The sequence below is a fragment of the Schistocerca americana genome, chromosome 1, assembly GCF_021461395.2.
Source record: "Schistocerca americana isolate TAMUIC-IGC-003095 chromosome 1, iqSchAmer2.1, whole genome shotgun sequence".
Lineage (NCBI taxonomy): Eukaryota > Metazoa > Arthropoda > Insecta > Orthoptera > Acrididae > Schistocerca > Schistocerca americana.
In genome coordinates, this window is record NC_060119.1 from 219515062 (window position 1) to 219536266 (window position 21205).

A 21205-nucleotide genomic window follows, 5' to 3' on the forward strand; every position below is an offset into this window, starting at 1 on the left:
AATGAAGCAGGCAAAAAGGAATACAAACGTCTCAAAAACGAAATCGACAGGAAATGCAAAATGGCTAAGTAGGGATGGCTAGAGGACAAATGTAAGGACATAGAGGCTTATCTCACTAGGGGTAAGATAGATACTGCCTACAGGAAAATTAAAGAGACCTTTGGAGAGAAGAGAACCACTTGTATGAATATCAAGAGCTCAGATGGCAACCCAGTTCTAAGCAAAGAAGGGAAGGCAGAAAGGTGGAAGGAGTATATAGAGGGTCTATACAAGGGCTATGTACTTGAGGACAATATTATGGAAATGGAAGAGGATGTAGATGAAGATGAAATGGGAGATAAGATACTGCGTGAAGAGTTTGACAGAGCACTGAAAGACCTGCGTCGAAACAAGGCCCCGGGAGTAGACAACATTCCATTAGAACTACTGACAGTCTTGGGAGAGCCAGTCCTGACAAAACTCTACCATCTGGTGAGCAAGATGTATGAAACAGGCGAAGTACCCTCAGACTTCAGGAAGAATATAATAACACCAATCCTAAAGAAAGCAGGTGTTGACAGATGTGAAAATTACCGAACAATCAGTTTAATAAGCCACCGCTGCAAAATACTAACACGAATTCTTTACAGACGAATGGAAAAACTAGTACAAGCCGACCTCGGGGAAGATGAGTTTGGATTCCGTAGAAATACTGGAACACGTGAGGCAATACTAACCTTACGACTTATCTTAGAAGAAAGATTAAGGAAAGGCAAACCTACGTTTCTAGCATTTGTAGACTTAGAGAAAGCTTTTGACAATGTTGATTGGAATACTCTCTTTCAAATTCTAAAGGTGGCAGTGGTAAAATACAGGGAGCGAAAGGCTATTTACAATTTGTACAGAAACCAGATGGCAGTTATAAGAGTCGAGGGACATGAAAGGGAAGCAGTGGTTGGGAAAGGAGTAAGACAGGGTTGTAGCCTCTCCCCGGTGTTATTCAATCTGTATATTGAGCAAGCAGTAAAGGAAACAAAAGAAAAATTCGGAGTAGGTATTAAAATCCATGGAGAAGAAATAAAAACTTTGAGGTTCGCCGATGACATTGTAATTCTGTCAGAGACAGCAAAGGACTTGGAAGAGCAGTTGAACGGAATGGACAGTGTCTTGAAGGGAGGATATAAGATGAACATCAACAAAAGCAAAACGAGTATATTGGAATGTAGTCAAATTAAGTCGGGTGATGTTGAGAATATTAGATTAGGAAATAAGACACTTAAAATAGTAAAGGAGTTTTGCTATTTGGGGAGCAAAATAACTGACGATGGTCGAAGTAGAGAGGATATAAAATGTAGACTGGCAATGGCAAGGAAAGCGTTTCTGAAGAAGAGAAATTTGTTAACTTCGAGTATAGATTTAAGTGTCAGGAAGTCATTTCTGAAAGTATTTGTATGGAGTGTAGCCATGTATGGAAGTGAAACATGGACGGTAAATAGTTTGGACAAGAAGAGAATAGAAGCTTTTGAAATGTGGTGCTACAGAAGAGTGCTGAAGATTAGATGGGTAGATCACATAACTAATGAGGGAGTATTGAATAGGATTGGGGAGAAGAGAAGCTTGTGGCACAACTTGACCAGTAGAAGGGATCGGTTGGTAGGACATGTTCTGAGGCATCAAGGGATCACCAATTTAGTATTGGAGGGCAGCGTGGAGGGTAAAAATCGTAGGGGGAGACCAAGAGATGAATACACTAAACAGATACAGAAGGATGTAGGTTGCAGTATGTACTGGGAGATGAAGAAGCTTGCACAGGATAGAGTAGCATGGAGAGCTGCATCAAACCAGTCTCAGGACTGAAGACAACAACAACAACAACAACATGGACTCGATCAATTCGGCCGTTTTGCGCCCACATCGTATTATTTATCTCGCTTGCTGTGGAGTCACACACGTCCAGCCAGTTTCTCATCAAACCTGCTTAATAAGAACTATTTGTTGATGAGATTTAGCATATTAATGACTGATAATCAAGGAGTAGTACAGATTGAATTTCTTGCCACTTTGTGAGGTAGGAAATGGCCTTCCAGGATTCGACACAGCTTGGTACCGACTAGTATTAGGGTGAAAACTTAAGGAAATTGCTTTTCTGTCATCTAGCAGTTTGCTTCACAAGTATTCTGGACACCGGGGTGGCGAACATTTCGGAGGAGAGAGCGTGCATACATGCTAAGATGGAACACAATTTAACCTATGATGAGGTATTTACCTATTACAAAGGCAGTTTCTGTCTGATGTCCTCATTTTTACAAGTAAAGTGTCGGCAGTTAAAAAAATGGACAGAGAATCTTCTTTGAATGTGGGCCCGTGACTTCGGCAGTTAAAAAATGGACAGAGAATCTTCTTTGTATGTGGTTCCGTGACTTGCGACTGGCTTGGCTTGAAAAAAGGAATCGCCTGCCAACAACACGTCCTCTTGAGGTCGATACACTGTAGACGCCAGGTTGACCTCACGTCACGCTACAGCCCATAAAGCATTCTCCCATGTAATATGAACGATGCCCTTCTCACTAGCCGTCAATGGAAACGGTCGTCGGAAACACGTCACATAAAGAATTCCCCACCAGAATGAGCGAAACGTCGGGGAAATAGTAGAGTTACGTGTCAGTACTGCAAAATCCTTTGTCAAGATCTGATGCTAACTTGTTGTTCAAGCTATAATTACTGACGTCGGTGCATTTTATGCTTCTGTGACTTAACGTTCTATATGTTACAGGTACTCACTTGTGATAAATTGCTGTCGTTGCATCTTTCCTATGACCGTTTCGCAAATAAAAGTGCCGCCATTTCTGAATGACACATATTATTTTGATCTTACAACACATAGTAAAGAAAGGAGGTTATACTTGCCCTATTTACAGCGTAAAAATACTCGTACATTGTATATGGGGATTCTCGTGCAGTGTCTTTTGAGATGGGCGTCATCCGAAAGATTACTCCAATTTACACACTCCGTCGAACGTAGTATAAACCTCACGTGCCGCTTGCTTCAGAGGCTTTGATTTCCACGGAGAGTGAAGCATATTTGTAGGAGGAGCCGCACTGAAATGGCAGCGACTACTGCACAGTATATTTTCACTTCGTAGTTCATCGTCACGTATACGAAAGAGTTATAGGTTCTTTACTGAATTTGTTCCATGAAGGTCGCCGTTCTGTCGCGAAAATTATTATACTTCCATTAAAAAACAAAGTAAACTATTGACTGTAAATAGGTGATTCATTAAATTGCAGAAACGCATTTTGTTTTTTAGTGAGCCCCTGGTCACTATTTGTTTAGTCGCGGCTGATGGTCTGGGGTAAACTGCGGGCCAGGATTGCGAATGGTATCGACACCGAGTCCCGATCGAACCACGGAATTTTCAAGCTGCCTTTGAGCTAGCCCTCGCCTCTCAGTGATGTGAAGCTTCACTAGGAACGGTGCAACGTTAAACTGTACTATCCAGTTCCCAAGCATGATTACTGAGATAGGATTACGATACGCACGAAGCCGATGTGGCAGCCAACTGAAATCTTGCACCAGGCTGTTGATCACATAATGTTATTTTATTAATCGCCTAGGTGAAAAGATGTTTAACAAGTCATCAGCCTTATGAGATGAAAAAGTTAGACGACTGGTGTACATCTCATCAGACTCCATATAAAATACTTAATATACTAAAATACCCGGCGTTTCGCCACGTTGTGCCGGATTTCCTCGGGGCAGTAAAGTAAATCAAAGTGAATTTACTGCATGAATTAAAATACAGTAGAAGAAATAAGAACTTTTAAGAGGTAAGAGGTTATAAGATGAACGATACAATATGAGTAATGGAATCTAGTAGAATTAAATAAGGCGATGTTGAGGGAATTAGTATCGGATACTAGAAGTAGTAGATAATTTTCCCTATTTGGGGTTGCAAGAAAAATTAACTCTAGCCGAAGTAAGTAGGATGTAAAATGCAGACTTGTAATAGCAATAAAATGAAATTTACTAATATAAATTTAAGTGCTAGGAAGGACTTTCTTAATGTAATTGCCTCATGCGTTGCCTTGTACGGAAGTAAAACTTGGACACTAAAGAGTTGAGACAATAAAAGCTTCTGAAAAATGGTGCTACAGTAGAATGTTGAAGATTAAGTAGGTAGAAGGGATAAATCGTGAATAAGGGCTTAGTCGGATGTAAGAGAAAAGAAATTTATGGCACAAGTTGACTAAAAGTAGGGATGCCTTCACAGGACGTATCCTGAGGCTTTAAGGAAAGGACAGTTTGATGCTATACGGAACTGTGTGTGTGGTTCAAATGGTTCAAATGGCTCTTTGCACTATGGAACTTAACATCTGAGGTCATCAGTCCCCTATAACTTAGAACTATTTAAACCTAACCAACCTAAGGACATCACACACATCCATGCCCTAGGCAGGATTCGAACCTGCGACCGTAGCAGTCGCTCGGTTCCGGACTGAAGCGCCTATAACCGCTAGGCCGCCGCGGCCGTTACCTGTGTGTGTGGTAGGGGTGGAATACTACTGCTACTACTATTACTAATGATAATAATAAAGTTAAAGGTAAAGGTAAAGAGAGTTTGGAAGAAGCGTTGAAGTAAGTGAACTCACCACCCAGTTGGACCAGATACCACGTTCATTGACAATATCGTTCCATTCACTGACGACGCGGACAAACTCCTCTGCCGTGGAGCGACCGTTGAGGTCGGTGATGAGCAGGAAGTTGAAGGATAAGTGCGCACCGGGGTTGCTGGCGTTGCCATAGTAACCCAGTACCTGATCCAGAGTTCCTCCCGCCTCCGTCACCATCACCCTAGCACAGCCGTTGGAAACACACGTCAAAGATCAGCACGAGTAGCAGAGCTACTGCTGTGGCAGTTTTTGTATGCCCATGTCACACCAGCTCGCCGCCATGCTGTTCAGAAAGTTATGAACCTCTTCTTTCATCTCGTCGTCGGAGCTGAATCGCTGGGACCACAATTAACGCTGACAGGTACTGTGAAACTCTGGAAAAACTCAAACGGGCAATTCAGAACCGGTGAAGAGGAATGTTGAGCAAGGACGTTCACATTCTCCATGACAACGCTAGCCCACACATCGTTCGACATACCGTTGCTCTATTGCAACAGTTTCAGTGGAACATAATCACCCACCCACCCTACAGTCCTGCCTTGGCGCCCATTGACTAACACCTGTTTCCCAGATTAAAAGAACATTTGGTTGGAAAGCGATTCAGCTCAGACGGCGTGGTGAAAGAAGAGGTTCATAACTTTCTGAGTAGCATGGCGGCGAGCTGGTATGACATGGACATACAAAAACTGCCACTGCGTCTACAAAAATGCATCGGCAGCAGTGGTGATTATGTCGAAAAATAGATAAATGTTCAAGCTGTAAACAGATGTAAACCATTGTAGAAATAAACAGGCCTATGTACTTATAAAAAAGTAGAAGACCTTACTTTTGGGATAAAATGTTTCTTGTGCTATAAGCAGTGAGAAGATTTACGGTCCTTCCTTTTTTTTCTGAGTCAACCATAACTGGCATATCGTACCTTGACATGTTTCAGCATTATCTAATGCCTCAATTACAACAATATATAGGCACAGAATTTATTTTCCAGCAAGATGGTGTGCCACCACTTTATCATCGTGAAGCTGTCGCGTATCTCCCTAGGAATGTACCGTCTTGAACTGCACATGATGGTACAATATCCTCGTCACCACGATCACCTGGCGTATCCACAACAGAATTCTGTGCATGATGTTATATTGAAGACAGAGAGCGTGTTCCTCCACTTCCGAGAAACGTCGACGAGATGCGACAACAGATAACACAAGCAGTTGCCACCGTATATCAAGTCTTGCTTCAAAGGATTTAGCAGGAAACTGATTACATATCCGACATTTGTCGTGTTACAAACGGTGGCCACACTGAACATTTCTAAATAAGACTTGAAGATATACTGGATTCAGTGCTGTATCAGACATTTCCGTAAATTATTTATTTTTGTACAACTGACTTATTAACATCCTACACTTCTGAACATGGTTTTTCTTCAGCAACCGTATATTAGTTTCAATATCAGATTAAATAGACAACCGGATGCACATAACGTTCTCTACTTACACGTCTGAGGAGTGCTACATTAAGCTGTGTGTTGTGTCGCACATCTTTGTGATTGCACATTACAGGAATTTTCACTAATATGTAATTATTTACACAAAACAAAGGTAAATGAAATAAAAAAGACGAAAAATCACAATTACATTATTACTATGCACAGACCCATCTGAGGTCACGCGTCACTTACGTTATAGCAAAATACAAAAAGACCTGAACAACTCCTGAAATTTCGCCGGCGTAGTTTAGGTTCATCTGGTAGTATAATAGGAACAAAACATCTTACGTACCTAGCATTCTAGCTGTTCCAAATACACTCCTGGAAATGGAAAAAAGAACACATTGACACCGGTGTGTCAGACCCACCATACTTGCTCCGGACACTGCGAGAGGGCTGTACAAGCAATGATCACACGCACGGCACAGCGGACACACCAGGAACCGAGGTGTTGGCCGTCGAATGGCGCTAGCTGCGCAGCATTTGTGCACCGCCGCCGTCAGTGTCAGCCAGTTTGCCGTGGCATACGGAGCTCCATCGCAGTCTTTAACACTGGTAGCATGCCGCGACAGCGTGGACGTGAACCGTATGTGCAGTTGACGGACTTTGAGCGAGGGCGTATAGTGGGCATGCGGGAGGCCGGGTGGACGTACCGCCGAATTGCTCAACACGTGGGGCGTGAGGTCTCCACAGTACATCGATGTTGTCGCCAGTGGTCGGCGGAAGGTGCACGTGCCCGTCGACCTGGGACCGGACCGCAGCGACGCACGGATGCACCCCAAGACCGTAGGATCCTACGCAGTGCCGTAGGGGACCTCACCGCCACTTCCCAGCAAATTAGGGACACTGTTGCTCCTGGGGTATCGGCGAGGACCATTCGCAACCGTCTCCATGAAGCTGGGCTACGGTCCCGCACACCGTTAGGCCGTCTTCCGCTCACGCCCCAACATCGTGCAGCCCGCCTCCAGTGGTGTCGCGACAGGCGTGAATGGAGGGACGAACGGAGACGTGTCGTCTTCAGCGATGAGAGTCGCTTCTGCTTTGGTGCCAATGATGGTCGTATGCGTGTTTGGCGCCGTGCAGGTGAGCGCCACAATCAGGACTGCATACGACCGAGGCACACAGGGCCAACACCCGGCATCATGGTGTGGGGAGCGATCTCCTACACTGGCCGTACACCACTGGTGATCGTCGAGGGGACACTGAATAGTGCACGGTACATCCAAACCGTCATCGAACCCATCGTTCTACCATTCCTAGACCGGCAAGGGAACTTGCTGTTCCAACAGGACAATGCACGTCCGCATGTATCCCGTGCCACCCAACGTGCTCTAGAAGGTGTAAGTCAACTACCCTGGCCAGCAAGATCTCCGGATCTATCCCCCATTGAGCATGTTTGGGACTGGATGAAGCGTCGTCTCACGCGGTCTGCACGTCCAGCACGAACGCTGGTCCAACTGAGGCGCCAGGTGGAAATGGCATGGCAAGCCGTTCCACAGGACTACATCCAGCATCTCTACGATCGTCTCCATGGGAGAATAGCAGCCTGCATTACTGCGGAAGGTGGATATACACTGTACTAGTGCCGACATTGTGCATGCTCTGTTGCCTGTGTCTATGTGCCTGTGGTTCTGTCAGTGTGATCATGTGATGTATCTAATCCCAGGAATGTGTCAATAAAGTTTCCCCTTCCTGGGACAATGAATTCAAGGTGTTCTTATTTCAATTTCCAGGAGTGTATAAAGCGAAAAACATTCTCCACCCCGTCACTGCTCCTGTTGACCTGTGGAAGTCCTATTCAGTATTCTATGCACATTACAGTATACTACCGCATGTGAGAGAAAGCTGAGGCAGCTCATTTTGTTATCCATCTAACTTTCTCCTCCATTTACAGCTGGTGACGAACTACCCAACTACTTCCTACGTTCCTACTTTTCTCTCTCACATCTCGTCCCACGAGTCGATTTTTGCCACAGTCCACATTCTGAAACAACTTGTCTGTAAATTATATTAGTTATTCCACTTTTCACAAACAAATATATTCAATATTTTTCGCTGTTGATGTCACAATAATTTTGTTTTTATTATTGTTCGCTGCGTTTCGTCGTAGCGGACGCCGCATGACATCCCTTGCAGTTCGTTGTTGATCCCTTCACTCAGGTTTTTTGTTTTTGTTTTTTACAAAGAGGAGCCAGCTCTCTTGACCGAACACGCAGAGCAACCATGCCGGCGCCATCTCTCCATCTGAGCTACCCAAGCACGATTCACGGCCCATCCTCACAGCTTACTTCCGCCGGTAGAGCACTTGCCCGCGGAACGCAAAGGTACCGAATTCGAGTCTCGGTCCGGCACTCAGTTTTAATCTGCCAGTACGTACAGTTTTAGCAAACAGGAAGCATCTCACTTATTTGCCAAACTTAAATAATACCTGTAAATGCTGGTCTCCAAGTTGTTACTTACTTTTCTTCGTACTCGTCCAGCACTGTGCGAAATTCCTCGACCACTGCGTATGTTTCCGGTTGATGCACCATGGGGTTAGGTTCGCCGTTTGTAATATTTGGGAAACCTTCCGCTTCCACAAGGCAGATAACGGCATCCATACGAAAGCCATCCACTCCTTTGTCCAACCAGAACCTCAAAACATTCTGCAAAGAAAGTACCTTTAAATGTTTTCCCACGAAGGAGGTAACAGGTAACAGTTCTTACCATTTATACTTTTTAGCGGTCTTGTCTAAAGGGCTGACTGAGCACGTCTCTCCAGAAATAAAATTTCTAATTTTATGGACAAAGATGAAGGGAAGAGGGACCAATCGGTCCCACGGCCTTTTTATGTACACTTGCTCCTTCCGGACTCCTGTGAATGAATCCAACTCCACAATGGTTCCTCTTCTTATAAACAGTATGATAAAGACCCTATTTTTGCCATAATTTCTTTATTTATAAACAGAAATAAATTAGTGTATTTGTGCTTGTTAAATTCATTGTCTCAAATACTTACAATTCTCGACAGCATTAATGTTAAGTCACAAGCATAAGCAACTACACTGGTGATAAGTGCAAGACTTAAAAAATTTTGGGTTAGATCACCAGTCAGTCCGGCGACCTTTGTTTTAGGCATTTATCTCTTTTTTCGTTTTTGGAAATGATTTGTTAATGACAAAAATGAGAAGTTGCTCCATGATATGGTGTAGTTTCTAAAAAAAAAACAATAAAAAAAAGCGTAAGTGCAAGATTAAAATATTCTGTGTTCGATCCCCAGTCGCTCTGGGGATCTTTGTTTGTAATTTATCTCTTGTTTCAGTTCTGAAAATAATTTGTTAATGAGAAAATGAGAAGTCGCTCTTTTATATGGAGTCGTAATTGATTTGGAAGTCAGTTCTATGTTCAGAAAAGGCAAAGACAGCCTATCTCCAACTACAGTTTGCCTAGTAAAGTAATGTGGTTTTGAGGCTTCCAATTAAGGAGCTTTGCTTTTTTATGTTACATCGAGAATTAGATTTGTATCAGTTGTTTTATACTGTGGAAATCCCAAAAACCTTATTTCATGTATGTAAGTGCAGATTACATACGAGCCATTGCAAGTTTAGTGTCAGTTAAATGTTTCCTTAGAATATAATTAGCCAGAGCCAACACTTTTTTCTTGTTACAATGAAATATGTGTTTTTCATTATTTTTAATTTATTTTTCCTTATTTTCAGCGTAAAAACTAACAATATTCCAGTGTGTAAATTAAATAGCCATCTTACGTTTCCATACCATTCTAAGCAGACTCATCCTCACAGAAAACATAACCTGATTACATCATACTATACACAAAAACCAGATGTACACGTAATTCATCGTTATGAATTTGTCAGTGTTATTCCCATGCATTCAGAACTTAGCAGTAGGTATGAAACAGCTCTGTCTTCTTTTCATTCCTGATCCTCTGATGCACACACAGATACGATAGTTTGTGGAGACTGTTGTTTAAGGATGTTTGAAAAGCGTCTGTCGAAAACAATGGCTCGCGTCAACCACTTGAACTTCACGCGCTATTTATCTGTCCATCTGCAAGTGAAGTGGCGTTAAACCTCCGCTTCCAGAAAATCTGATTCGTGATGAACGGTAGCTGATACTGTTCGTGATAGGTGACTGCGACTCCTACCATCAAATTGCTGTCCACGGATATTGATTTTGGCAGTGTGATATTCCCTCGTGGAACACTCTTGAAATAGAACCACTGGGAAACTTAAGTGCCTTCAAAACACCATGGATAGCAACCGAGGTAAGTGGCGCAGTAGTATGCACACTGGACTCGTCCAGACAGCCTGACAGAATTTCCGCGATTTCACTAAATCGTTCCAGGCAAATTCCGGAATGGTTTGTTTGAAAAGGGCATGACCGACTTTCTTCCACATCCATTTGTGTTCCACGCTTGTGCTCCATCTGTGATGATCTTCCTGTCGACGGGACGTTAGTAGGATGGCGGAGTCGGTGCGAGTGCAGTTTCGATACCAAAATTATATGCGAATAAATTATGCGAATTAATTGTTTGCTCAATTAATTACCCCCATCACCCACCCTTGGATGACGTCTCTGATTTTCCCCAGCCGCCATGTGCGTCTCCACCCCGTCCCTCTTCCTTCCCCTCCCCTTCCTCTCCCCCTCAGTCCAACTGTCCTATTGGCGGGAATTTCGAATTTTGGCAGGAGTTTCGAATAGAAATTGGCGGGAAATTCAAAATGGCTGGTGCCCTTTCCGGGACTCGAACCTCGTTCCTCCTGATCAGGAAACCCCAGGGGGTCAGTCACTCTTCAGCTGCAGAAAAGAAAGGTTACCAGAATGAGATTTTCACTCTGCAGGGGAGTGTGCGCTGATAAGAAACTTCCTGGCAGATTAAAACTGTGTGAGGGACCGAGCCTTGAACTCGGGATCTTTGCCTATCGCGGGCAAGTGCTCTACCATCTGAGCCACTAAAGCACGACTCACGCTGCGCTCTCACAGGTTTACTTCGACCACTACCTCGTATCCTACCTTCCAAACTTTACAGAAGCTCTCCTGCGAATCTTGCAGTACTAGCACTCCTGAAAGAAAGGATATTGTGGAGACATTGCTTAGCCACAGCCTGGGGGATGGTGCGTGAGTCATGCTTGGGTAGCTCAAATGGTAGAGCACTTGCTCGCGAAAGGCAAAGGTCCCGAGTTCGAGTCTCGGTCCGGCTCACAGTTTTAATCTGCCAGGAAGTTTCAAGGTTAGGTTAGTGTGCTTTATTTATTTTGGGTAGGAAACTGAAGTAATGATCAGTTATAATTATGTAATTAACGATAATGGTCGGTCCTCATTACACTACTATATCCACAGCGCTACTCAAGGAGCGCCTAAAATTGCAATATACCTCAAAAATTGACAATATGATTCGACTAGTGTTATCCTGCTGGAAATAGATAGTAGCAGATGTTGTCGAAATAAATACTAACTTTACATAGGATGATCCCTTTAGCCACAAGTCGAATTGAAATAAATCTCTCTGCTCCACTTGTGAATTGGCGAGATAAAGCTTGCAATGGAGGGTACTACCTCTATTTTTGGTGGGAAATGTGTTCAACTGATGAGATGTTGGCGGTGGACAGAGAAGAGCTTAACGAGTGTGTTACCTGCAAACATATAGCTGAGGACTGTGTCTACAGCCTCTTACATGAGGAATGGAAAGTGCTGATAATGGAGGGGAGCGTAGGTAGCAAATAATGGTGACCCACTGGTTGATCTGATGATGCATTTCATAGCTCATAGAGACTATTGCCTGTGCTGGAGCTGTTCGTGTTTACTGAATGTTTGTGTGTGTCTCGTTATTTGACGTCGGAGTTCGCTACAGCGCCTTCCGGTGTGTTGCTCGACAATCACCCTGCAGCCCTGGTGTTGTGAATTCAAATAAACTGTGCTCTCTTTATTTCTCGACAACTTCATCCTACTGCCCCCGAGATGTCACCTTGGTATAGCTGTTGTGTAACTTGGGCAGCAAACCATCACTGAAGTGTAGGAAGCTCTATACACGTTACCACGACTGATCGAAAATGCTTCATTAGTCTAATTAGACATCAAAATTGTCGTGAAAAATGTAACCAGCGCTCGTAAACAAATGGTTTAAATTGCTCTGAGCACTATGCGACTTAACTTCTGAGGTCATCAGTCGCCTAGAACTTAGAACTAATAAAACCTAACTAACCAAAGACATCACACACATCCATGCCCGAGTCAGGATTCGAACCTGCGACCGTAGTGGTCGCTCGAATCCAGACTGTAGCACCTAGAACCACACGGCCACTTCGGCCGGCAGCTCGTAAACAACTGATCATAATGCAAGACATGTACTGGGAAATGAGAAAAATTCTTAAAATAACACAACTACGATAAGAACCGGTCCCAAAAGATAGCACTAGCAGAGAGGGGTGGCACCTGCACCTTTGTTCACCTCGATGTGCGATCATGAACTAACCAGCTCGGAGCCAGACACAGCAGGATACCGTGGTTTCTTGTTATTATTCGAAAATGTAGACAATCTTGTTACAACATATTGGCAATATAATTTCCACAGAGGATGTTACGGTCTTTAGCAGGAGGAATTTTAATGCGCGTACACCCCCTACAGAACCGTTTTGCGAAGAGTATTTCGCTTTTTGCGGGGCTGCAGTATTGTCGAAAAAACGTACATGTGGTTTAAATCGAGACGTCGCGACAGGTAATAAGCATGCAGAGTCTTTATACACTACTGGCCATTAAAATTGCTACACCACGAAGATTACGTGCTACAGACACGAAACTTAACAGACAGGAAGAAGATGCTGTGATATGCAAATGATTAGCTTTTCAGAGCATTCACACAAGGATGGAGCCGATGGCGACACGTACAACGTGCTGACATAAGGAAAGTTTCCAACCGATTTCTCATACACAAACTGCAGTCGACCGGCATTGCCTCGCGACATTGCTGCTCTCGTTGTTCCTGATCCAATGACTGTCAGCAGAATATGGAATCGGTGGGTTCAGGAGGGTAATACGGAACGCCGTGATGGATCCCAACGGCATCACTAGCAGTCGAGATGACACGCATCTTATCCGCATGGCTGTAAGGAATCCTGCTTCCACGTCTCGATCCCTGAGTCAACAGATGGGGGCGTTTGCAAGACAACAACCATCTGCACGAGCAGTTCGACGACGTTTGCAGCAGTATGGACTATCAGCTCGGAGACCATGTCTGCGGTTACCCTTGACGCTGCATCACAGACAGGAGCGCCTACGAAGGCGTACTCAACGACGAACCTGGTTGCACGAATGGCAAAACGTCATTTTCTTCGGATGAATCCGGGTTCTGTTTACAGCATCAAGATGGTCGCATCCGTGTTTGGCGACATCGCGGTGAACGCGCATTGGAAGCGTGTATTCGTCATCGTCATACTGGCGTATCAGCCGGCGTTATGCTATGGGGTGCCATTGGTTACACATCTCGGTCCCTCTTGTTCCGATTGACGGTACTTTGAACAGTGGACGTTACATTTCAGATGTGTTACGACCCATGGCTCTACCCTTCATTCGATAACTGCGAAATCCTACATTTCGGCAGGATAATGCATGACCGCACGTTGCTGGTGCTGTATGGGCCTTTCTGGATACAGAAAATGTTCGACTGATGCCCTGGCCAGCACATTCTCGAAATGTCTCACCAATTGGAAACGTTTGGTCAATGGTGGCCGAGCAACTGGCTCGTCACAATACGCCAGTCACTTCTCTTGATGAACTGTGGTATCGTGATGAAGCTGCATGGGCAGCTGTACCTGTACACGCCATCCAAGCTCTGTTTGACTCAATGCCCAGGCGTATCAAGGCCGTTATTGCGCCCAGAGATGGTTGTTCTGGGTACTGATTTGTCATGATCTATGCACCCAAGTTGCGTGAAAATGTAATCGCATGTCAATTCTAGTATAATATATCTGTCCAGTGAATACTCGTTTATCATCTGCATTTCGTCTTGGTGTAGCAATTTTAATGGCCATTAGTGTATGTGTGTGTGTAGAGCTGTCAGTAGTTGTGGCTCGAATACATAGTTTGCTATCTTTTCGTCCGTAAATTACGCTGCCGGGGAGACACGCTCTGTAGGTAGGGAAAAGGGGAACTCTTATGGTTCAGGATGCTAAGTGCAGTCGACACACTGTCAACTAAAGAATAAATTATTACTAGGGTAAAAAATACCTGAACTCTGCAGTTTGTAAATATCTGTCAGGGTTGTGGGAACGAATCAGAGTTGAGTATATAAACAAAAATAGCGAGGCTGATCTGGTATGCAATAAGAGCATACACTTATGGGAGAAGTATCCGATTAGCAACAAAAATCAACTCTGTACACATGTCAACTCTCTGTACACATGTCATGTCTCTATCTATAAGATAGAGTGGAACTCAAATGAACATATAGAACTGTTTCCAGACTTCTGAATTTCTTTCAAGTGCACCACTACATGAGCCTGCAGACATGCTCTCTGATGTGTCGTAGCAGCACACTGAAGTGTTTCCCATGTATCCATCATCTACACCATTCGTTGAACCTCATCTAGGTACAAAGCGAGTGTTATTATACTTTCCATTATCGTTCTATCCAAAATGAATGAATATATATCATCGGGATGAGGGAAATTCTTAGGACTTTTTAGTAGCCCGGTATATGAGACATGCAAATACCCTCGTATAAAATCAAACAACGAATAGTTATGTCAGCAAAATGACCGTACACATATAGAAAACTATCGAAACAAATATGACAATGGCATAAAATCTGTAAAAATTGAGGAAAATCTGGTATGATTATGACAAATGGATGGGAAATACGTAAAATTGAGGGAAATTAGACGAAATATGTAAAATCGCGTAAACCTAGCAAAATTACATTCATTGACTGAGAATACAAAAAATTACTGAACAATACCATGAAATGCGTGGAGTTGAAGTGGGACACTCAAGACTGAGAAAAGCTAAAAAATGATGCTCTGTCCGCAGATATATGTGTCACACAGAAGCGCTGTATTGAAGCAGGCAAAACATATGTTTTTGAATCCAGGACAAAGTTCTCAGACATGCAGTCGAATACTATTACCGAATTAGGGTTGGTTCTCACAAGAAATGTCATTCAATAAGTATTAAGAAGATGAATCAGTGTATGTAATAGATTTAAGCCATTCCCTAGCGTATTCTGTAGGAGAGTGGACTGATGCCACATATATCTGCCTTAATAGTGTGAGGAGGGGGTACTCCAAAGACATGGTGTTAAGGTGAAATTGCTGTATTATCCTACACATGAACAATACTTCCTAACATCAGAACGCAAGAGGAAGGCTACCAGGATCGTGGTGATGCTTATTTAAACAACAATAAGACTGTTCCACGTCCTTTGGCTACTGATCGTGGTGTTTACTGTTTCTTCATGTGCATTTTCGTGTAGCAGAGCGTGGTTGGGAACTCATTGTATCAACCAATAAAAGTATTGACGTCGTTTTCCCCCGTACTATATCATGGTGAGGGATGGCCACATCCGTCAAAACCGTTACTACTAACAATAAGTACGACTGACACGGAAAATGTCACTGACGCTACGTACATTTCTGACTTAAAAAGTAGCACCTCTGCAACCACACAAACAATCTCCCCCACCTACCACCAAGTCATATAACTCACAATTTCCGATTTTGAAAACGTGATAAAACTTACAATGATAAAGTAGTTTGTTACAAATTACTGTTTTGAAATTCAAGTTTTTAAAACATAATTTCTGATAATCAAAACATCAAAATCACAATATTTAATATAAACAATAGATGCTACCATGTCTGTCCTTATAGTGATGTCACTTTGCTTCCTACTTTTGTGCTGGATACATGTCGGCCCAAGTTGGCAGCCTTCGTGATCGTCATGTTTTCAACTGCTCTCAGCCGTAACGGTAAAATACCTGCAATGTAGCTCCTCTGTGAACGTGCGTCCAGTATTAATTAATAAAGCATTTAGCAATGAATGCCGATGAAGGTACGTATTCCGGACCCGTGGAGGTCACGTACAATTCCGACTTCCCGAAAAGTTAGCAAAAACAAAACACGATGTGATATGAAACACTGAGTTATATGTTTAGATGTCAAATGTCTTCTGAAGAGCCACACGTGATATGAAAATACACAAAACGTAATATTACACGTGATCCTGTTTGAAGACGAGTAACGATCGCCGAGGCTGTTGCCTAGATTTGTCAATGACTAAGCTAGTAACATCAGGTTTTTCACTTTTCGTCTGTGAGCACTTGACACATACAAGTTACATAACTCGTTTTCACTCATTGTAGAACACATCGCTCAACTGTGCACGTGGTTGCAGGCCAAAGTATAATATTTTTGAGCGGCTTTGGCTCAGAAAACACTTCGCTTTGCCGTGCTACAGATAATCAAGCACGTATGTCATGACATACTAAATTTCGTGTGAGAAGTTTCAATCAGAGAAATGCTGGTACCCATTCAACGCACATCAAGATGTCAGATACGTCTAGTAAATTGCGGAGTGAACCTAATCAGTATTGTGATTTGAGAAATCCCGTGAAACACAACTTAGAATATTGGCAACCGAGATCGAGAATATGTAAGAATATGTGTCGGAAGTGAATGTATTTACATAAGAGAAACGACAACACAGAAAATGTAAAGCTGATGGTTCTCCCGTCTTACCGTGCTATATGTATGCATCCTTCTCCTCGAAATCCGAATTATTTACAAATAGATTTAGCTGACGAGTTGTGACGGATTGTTTACTGTTTGCAACTTCAGTCACGGACTCCCGCAAGCCGCGCCAGCCCTGAAAAATGTGAGTGACCGTCGTAGGCTTGAGCCTACTGAAGTCCGTGGAGGTAGCATCGTTTAGAGTTTGCATGTCGGAACATGGCAGTAGCGTCCCTTGTTGTTAAATAAACATAATTCACTAAACTAACTCACCAAGCTTCCTTAAACGTGCTACATTTCCTTCAAGCATTATGAAATAGTGAAATGTGGGAATTCTCAAATGTTTACAGACGCCGATCTATCATCTGTTACTGTTTTAGCAGCAGAATTTTTATAGGATAACACGTCTGTGTATCCTGTGTTCCATCTTCCTCTTGTTTACTCGTTTCAGTATAATTTGGATATAAAATTTGTTTTATGTCGGAATCTGTCCTTTGTTAAGCTTGTGCAACTTCGCACCAGGGTACGACTTAAACTAATGTATACTCCGCAAGGTCAAAACGAACTTTAGTAAAGTAACTCCAGTGTTGAGTTGTCTGTATGAGCTCGTTCTGGAATCCAATAAATTGAAAAAAATGTCGAAACGTGCTCTTGGATGTCTTCTCGTGATGAAGACAACAAAGCTGCCATGAAAGCAATCGTTAAGGTATAGTGCAGTGCACCTCGCTTTCTGTGTACCAAATAATGTTCTACGAAACACTGTATTTAGCTATTATTGGAGACTGCGACGGGGAATTTGATTCCGATACGGATGGGGTACGCCAAGGGCTTCCATCCCGATACATCAGGATGCGTGACCGTTGTGGACCTTCTTGTTCAGACATCCCGACAATGCCCAATTTCGTCCGGATTTTGAAAAATACTGTCACTAGCTTGGCTCAAGTACTGAAGTAACGCCATCTGTTAGCGCACCATATAAATGCAACCTCGGTTACTTTTATTTATGTCAACAAGATTATTTTGAAAAGGTCATCTCACAGGCAGAGATATAGCAGCTAATCTGGCTGAACATGAACACAGTTAGAGGTTGCAGAATTCTGACTCCACATTTGCTGAGCATGTACTTAGTGAGGGCCACAGCTACCAGCCAGGGTCACATGTCCTTCACTTAGCAAACAAACGCCAAAAACTAAATGTGCGGGAAGCTCTGGAAATAAACAAACATCTAGCTCACAGCCGAGATCTAATATCAAATGACTAGACACAACTTAATGCTTCCCCTTTCCTAAACTTCACATAATCCTCTCAGTTCTTCATTACTTCCCAAACTGTCTGTTCCTTCATATTCATCAATTTTCCTGTGTTCATTGAGTTCTTTTATGTTACTGAAATTGTTAAGTCATTCTTTTAATTGGTTCTTGTATTACTGTTTTTATTCTACTTGGTTCATTTATCTAATGCAAACTGTTATATAGGAACAGTTTTGAGTACAGTGTTAATGTTTTTCCTATTTGCACACTCTATTTTTGTATGTTGCTCAACTTCTTACTTTTCAAAATGCAGAGCCACCACACTCTCAAAGATGGCATCTACTGTATGTTCTCTCACAGTCCCCCATTTCCTGCATTTATTCATTTCTGTTCATCTTATTGATACTGCTGAAGTTCTTCAGATATTCTGTAGTTACAGTTGATTATTCTTTCTTTTCACTGATTTGTGTAGCACACTCCATGTTTAATACTTCTTAAAGTAGCTTTGTCAGCTACTAATTTTATTTTATTTTGTTAGTTTTGTTTACTAATATAAACAGTTATGTGGACATGCTTCATCAGTTCTGTGTTGACGTTCTTCCTGTTTACTCCCTTTATTTTTATTTATGGTTCAACTTTTTACATTGCATTGGCACCACACTGTCAGACATATCATTTTCTGTGCGTCTGTGCTTCAATATACACGCGTAACTTCTTTTCCATGTCGTTTACAAACATTGTAACTACTTTGGCGACAAGAGTCGGTAAATGTCTGATGACGGCCTTGTAAGCCAAAAACGGGTTAACGAAATAAATTAATACTGTAGAACAAATGCAAAGCGCTTTTCATTATGAGTATTAAATTGTAGGATCATCATCTGGACATATCAAACCCTTATTAATATAAGCCACGTTTATGTCCAAACGCTCCATCTCCATTCCCACCGTAATTTCAATAGCCTTGCCCTCCCAGACCATGACGTCATCCCTGCAATCTACCCCTACAATAAACTACTCTACTCAACTAACTGCTCCCCCCCCCCCCCCCCCCCTCCTCCCACACACGCACGTTCCTATCTACATCCTACGTATCGGTCCATTCCCACGTGGACATCCCACGTCTTTTTTCCATATAACAACTTTCGTAATACTTCTCACATCCCAATCCATACCTCAGTTACCGGGAGCCACCATCATATGTTCATAACAATTAGAATGTACACCACATCACGATCTTCTTGTCATAGACCTTTTGTATTAAAATTTTATATTTTGTGATTCATTGACTGAAGAGATTTATTTTTACCGTTGTCAGCCTGTCTCCAGTACGAGAATTAAAAAATGCCCATGAATTTAGATTTTGATTATTGTTGGCAAATCGATACCACTGAGACTACCAACAAGCCCAGCGTGCTGTTTGCCATTACAAAGAAGAATAACTGATTACTGCCACAAAGTTCTCACCTTCATCTCCTCCAAAACGACAGGGTTCCTGTAGTTGAGGTCGGGTTGCTTGTAGTGAAATTGGTGCAGGTAGTATTGCTGGCGGGCCTCTTTCCACTGCCATGCAGAAGGCTCGTTGAAACCACCGGGCTGCAATAGAGAGTCAAGTGAGGCAAGATACAACACAGAAATCATCATCCACCAGAAAAATTATATGAAATGCTTGAATCTTTACTCCTGAATAAACCATGCATTTGCATACACATTTGGCACACGGAGAGAACAATTTTGTTGGTATCTCGACAAACTTTCTATATTTTTACCCTAATGGTCTCTGCCCAAAAACTAATAACTTCAGCGGACTAAATGTTAGCCACCCCCTTAAAAGATCAGACAGGTCGCTTTGGAGTGCAGTAGATCGTGTAGAGCAGTGGTCGTCAATGTGTGGCCAACAGGCCGCATGTGGCCTGAATCACGTGTTTGTGTGACTAGCGTTTCTCAGCCACATTTTATAATAATATGCATCTAGCAACTAACAGCCTAATCCGAAAATGTGAACTAATGTTAAGAGCTTCGTAAGGATGAAGTTTTCCTGCTCAGTAACAAACAGAGATATTTACAGAGTCTGTAAAATTTTAAGATGTGGTTAATTTTAATCGACGCAACTGAATTCGACTATGAATTGTGTAAAGTTGGCCGCTTACCACATGGCCAGAGGGATAAGTGGTGCAGACACTGCGGGGTTAAAGGAAGGGTGTGGGGGGGGTGGGGGGTGGGGGGGGGTTGTTTTATTGTTTGACTTCGAATACTGACAACTCACGGGCCTGCGTGCTTCGTACCAGTCAGATGACATGGTAAAAATTTCTTCAAACAAGTGACATGAATTCGTGAATAGGCGTTATAGAAGCGTTCATCTTCAAATGCCGTACATATTTGTTGCAGGGAATATGAAAGTAAATTACACTTGTTTTAATACAAGACAACGAGTAGGAGAAAACTATCGTTCAAAACAATCAGTAAACATTTCTGATCGTGTCTCATATTGCATAACTCATTTAAGTATAAGTACAATTAGTGTTATTAATCAGTTGATCATCCGCTCACACAGACAACACAACAGCACCTCGTCAGGCTCTTACAGTGTCGCAACATTTGAATCGCTGACAGTGGCAGCAATATGAAACAGAGAAGAATCAACACGAAGTGTTACACATGGTGCCACCTTAACAGTCTGTGCTTGGGAGTAGACCGCCAACGTATCGCGCCCTAATCATAGCTTCTCTATTGTGTTCTCGTAATTTACTAATTTATATACCTTATCAATTAAGATTGAGATCACTTCATGTGTGGCCCGTGTCAGCATTGGCTCTCGAGGAAAAAATTTTGTCGACCACTGGTGTAGAATTCTTGCTGCGAGATCATGCAACACTACACTGCCGGTGTAATTACAGCAGTAAGGTTCTCACAATAAGATGGATGGACATGGAGACCGAAAAAAAAGTGCTGTAGTGTGCAGAGGAGCCCATGACCACATAGCGGACGAAATCACCCGATTTGTTGGTGTATCGACGCAGATTGTCCAACGTTGACAGGAAGGATGTAGCTCTCGCAGTAGCCATGTAACGCCACCTAAGACACTGCGGTGTGAAAAG

General features: G+C 42.8%; 1 protein-coding gene across 1 annotated transcript in view; it reads right to left on the reverse strand.

The window, feature by feature from the left end:
- LOC124620651 overlaps positions 1-21205 on the reverse strand; it is a 383337-nt gene that overhangs the window by 42794 nt on the left and 319338 nt on the right. Inside the window, exons 23-25 of the mRNA XM_047147087.1 lie at positions 19575-19703; positions 8597-8781; positions 4630-4831 (exon numbers count right to left, since the gene is read on the reverse strand). Of these exons, the coding sequence (XP_047003043.1) occupies positions 4630-4831; positions 8597-8781; positions 19575-19703 (516 nt within the window). The remainder of the gene's footprint in view (positions 1-4629; positions 4832-8596; positions 8782-19574; positions 19704-21205) is intronic.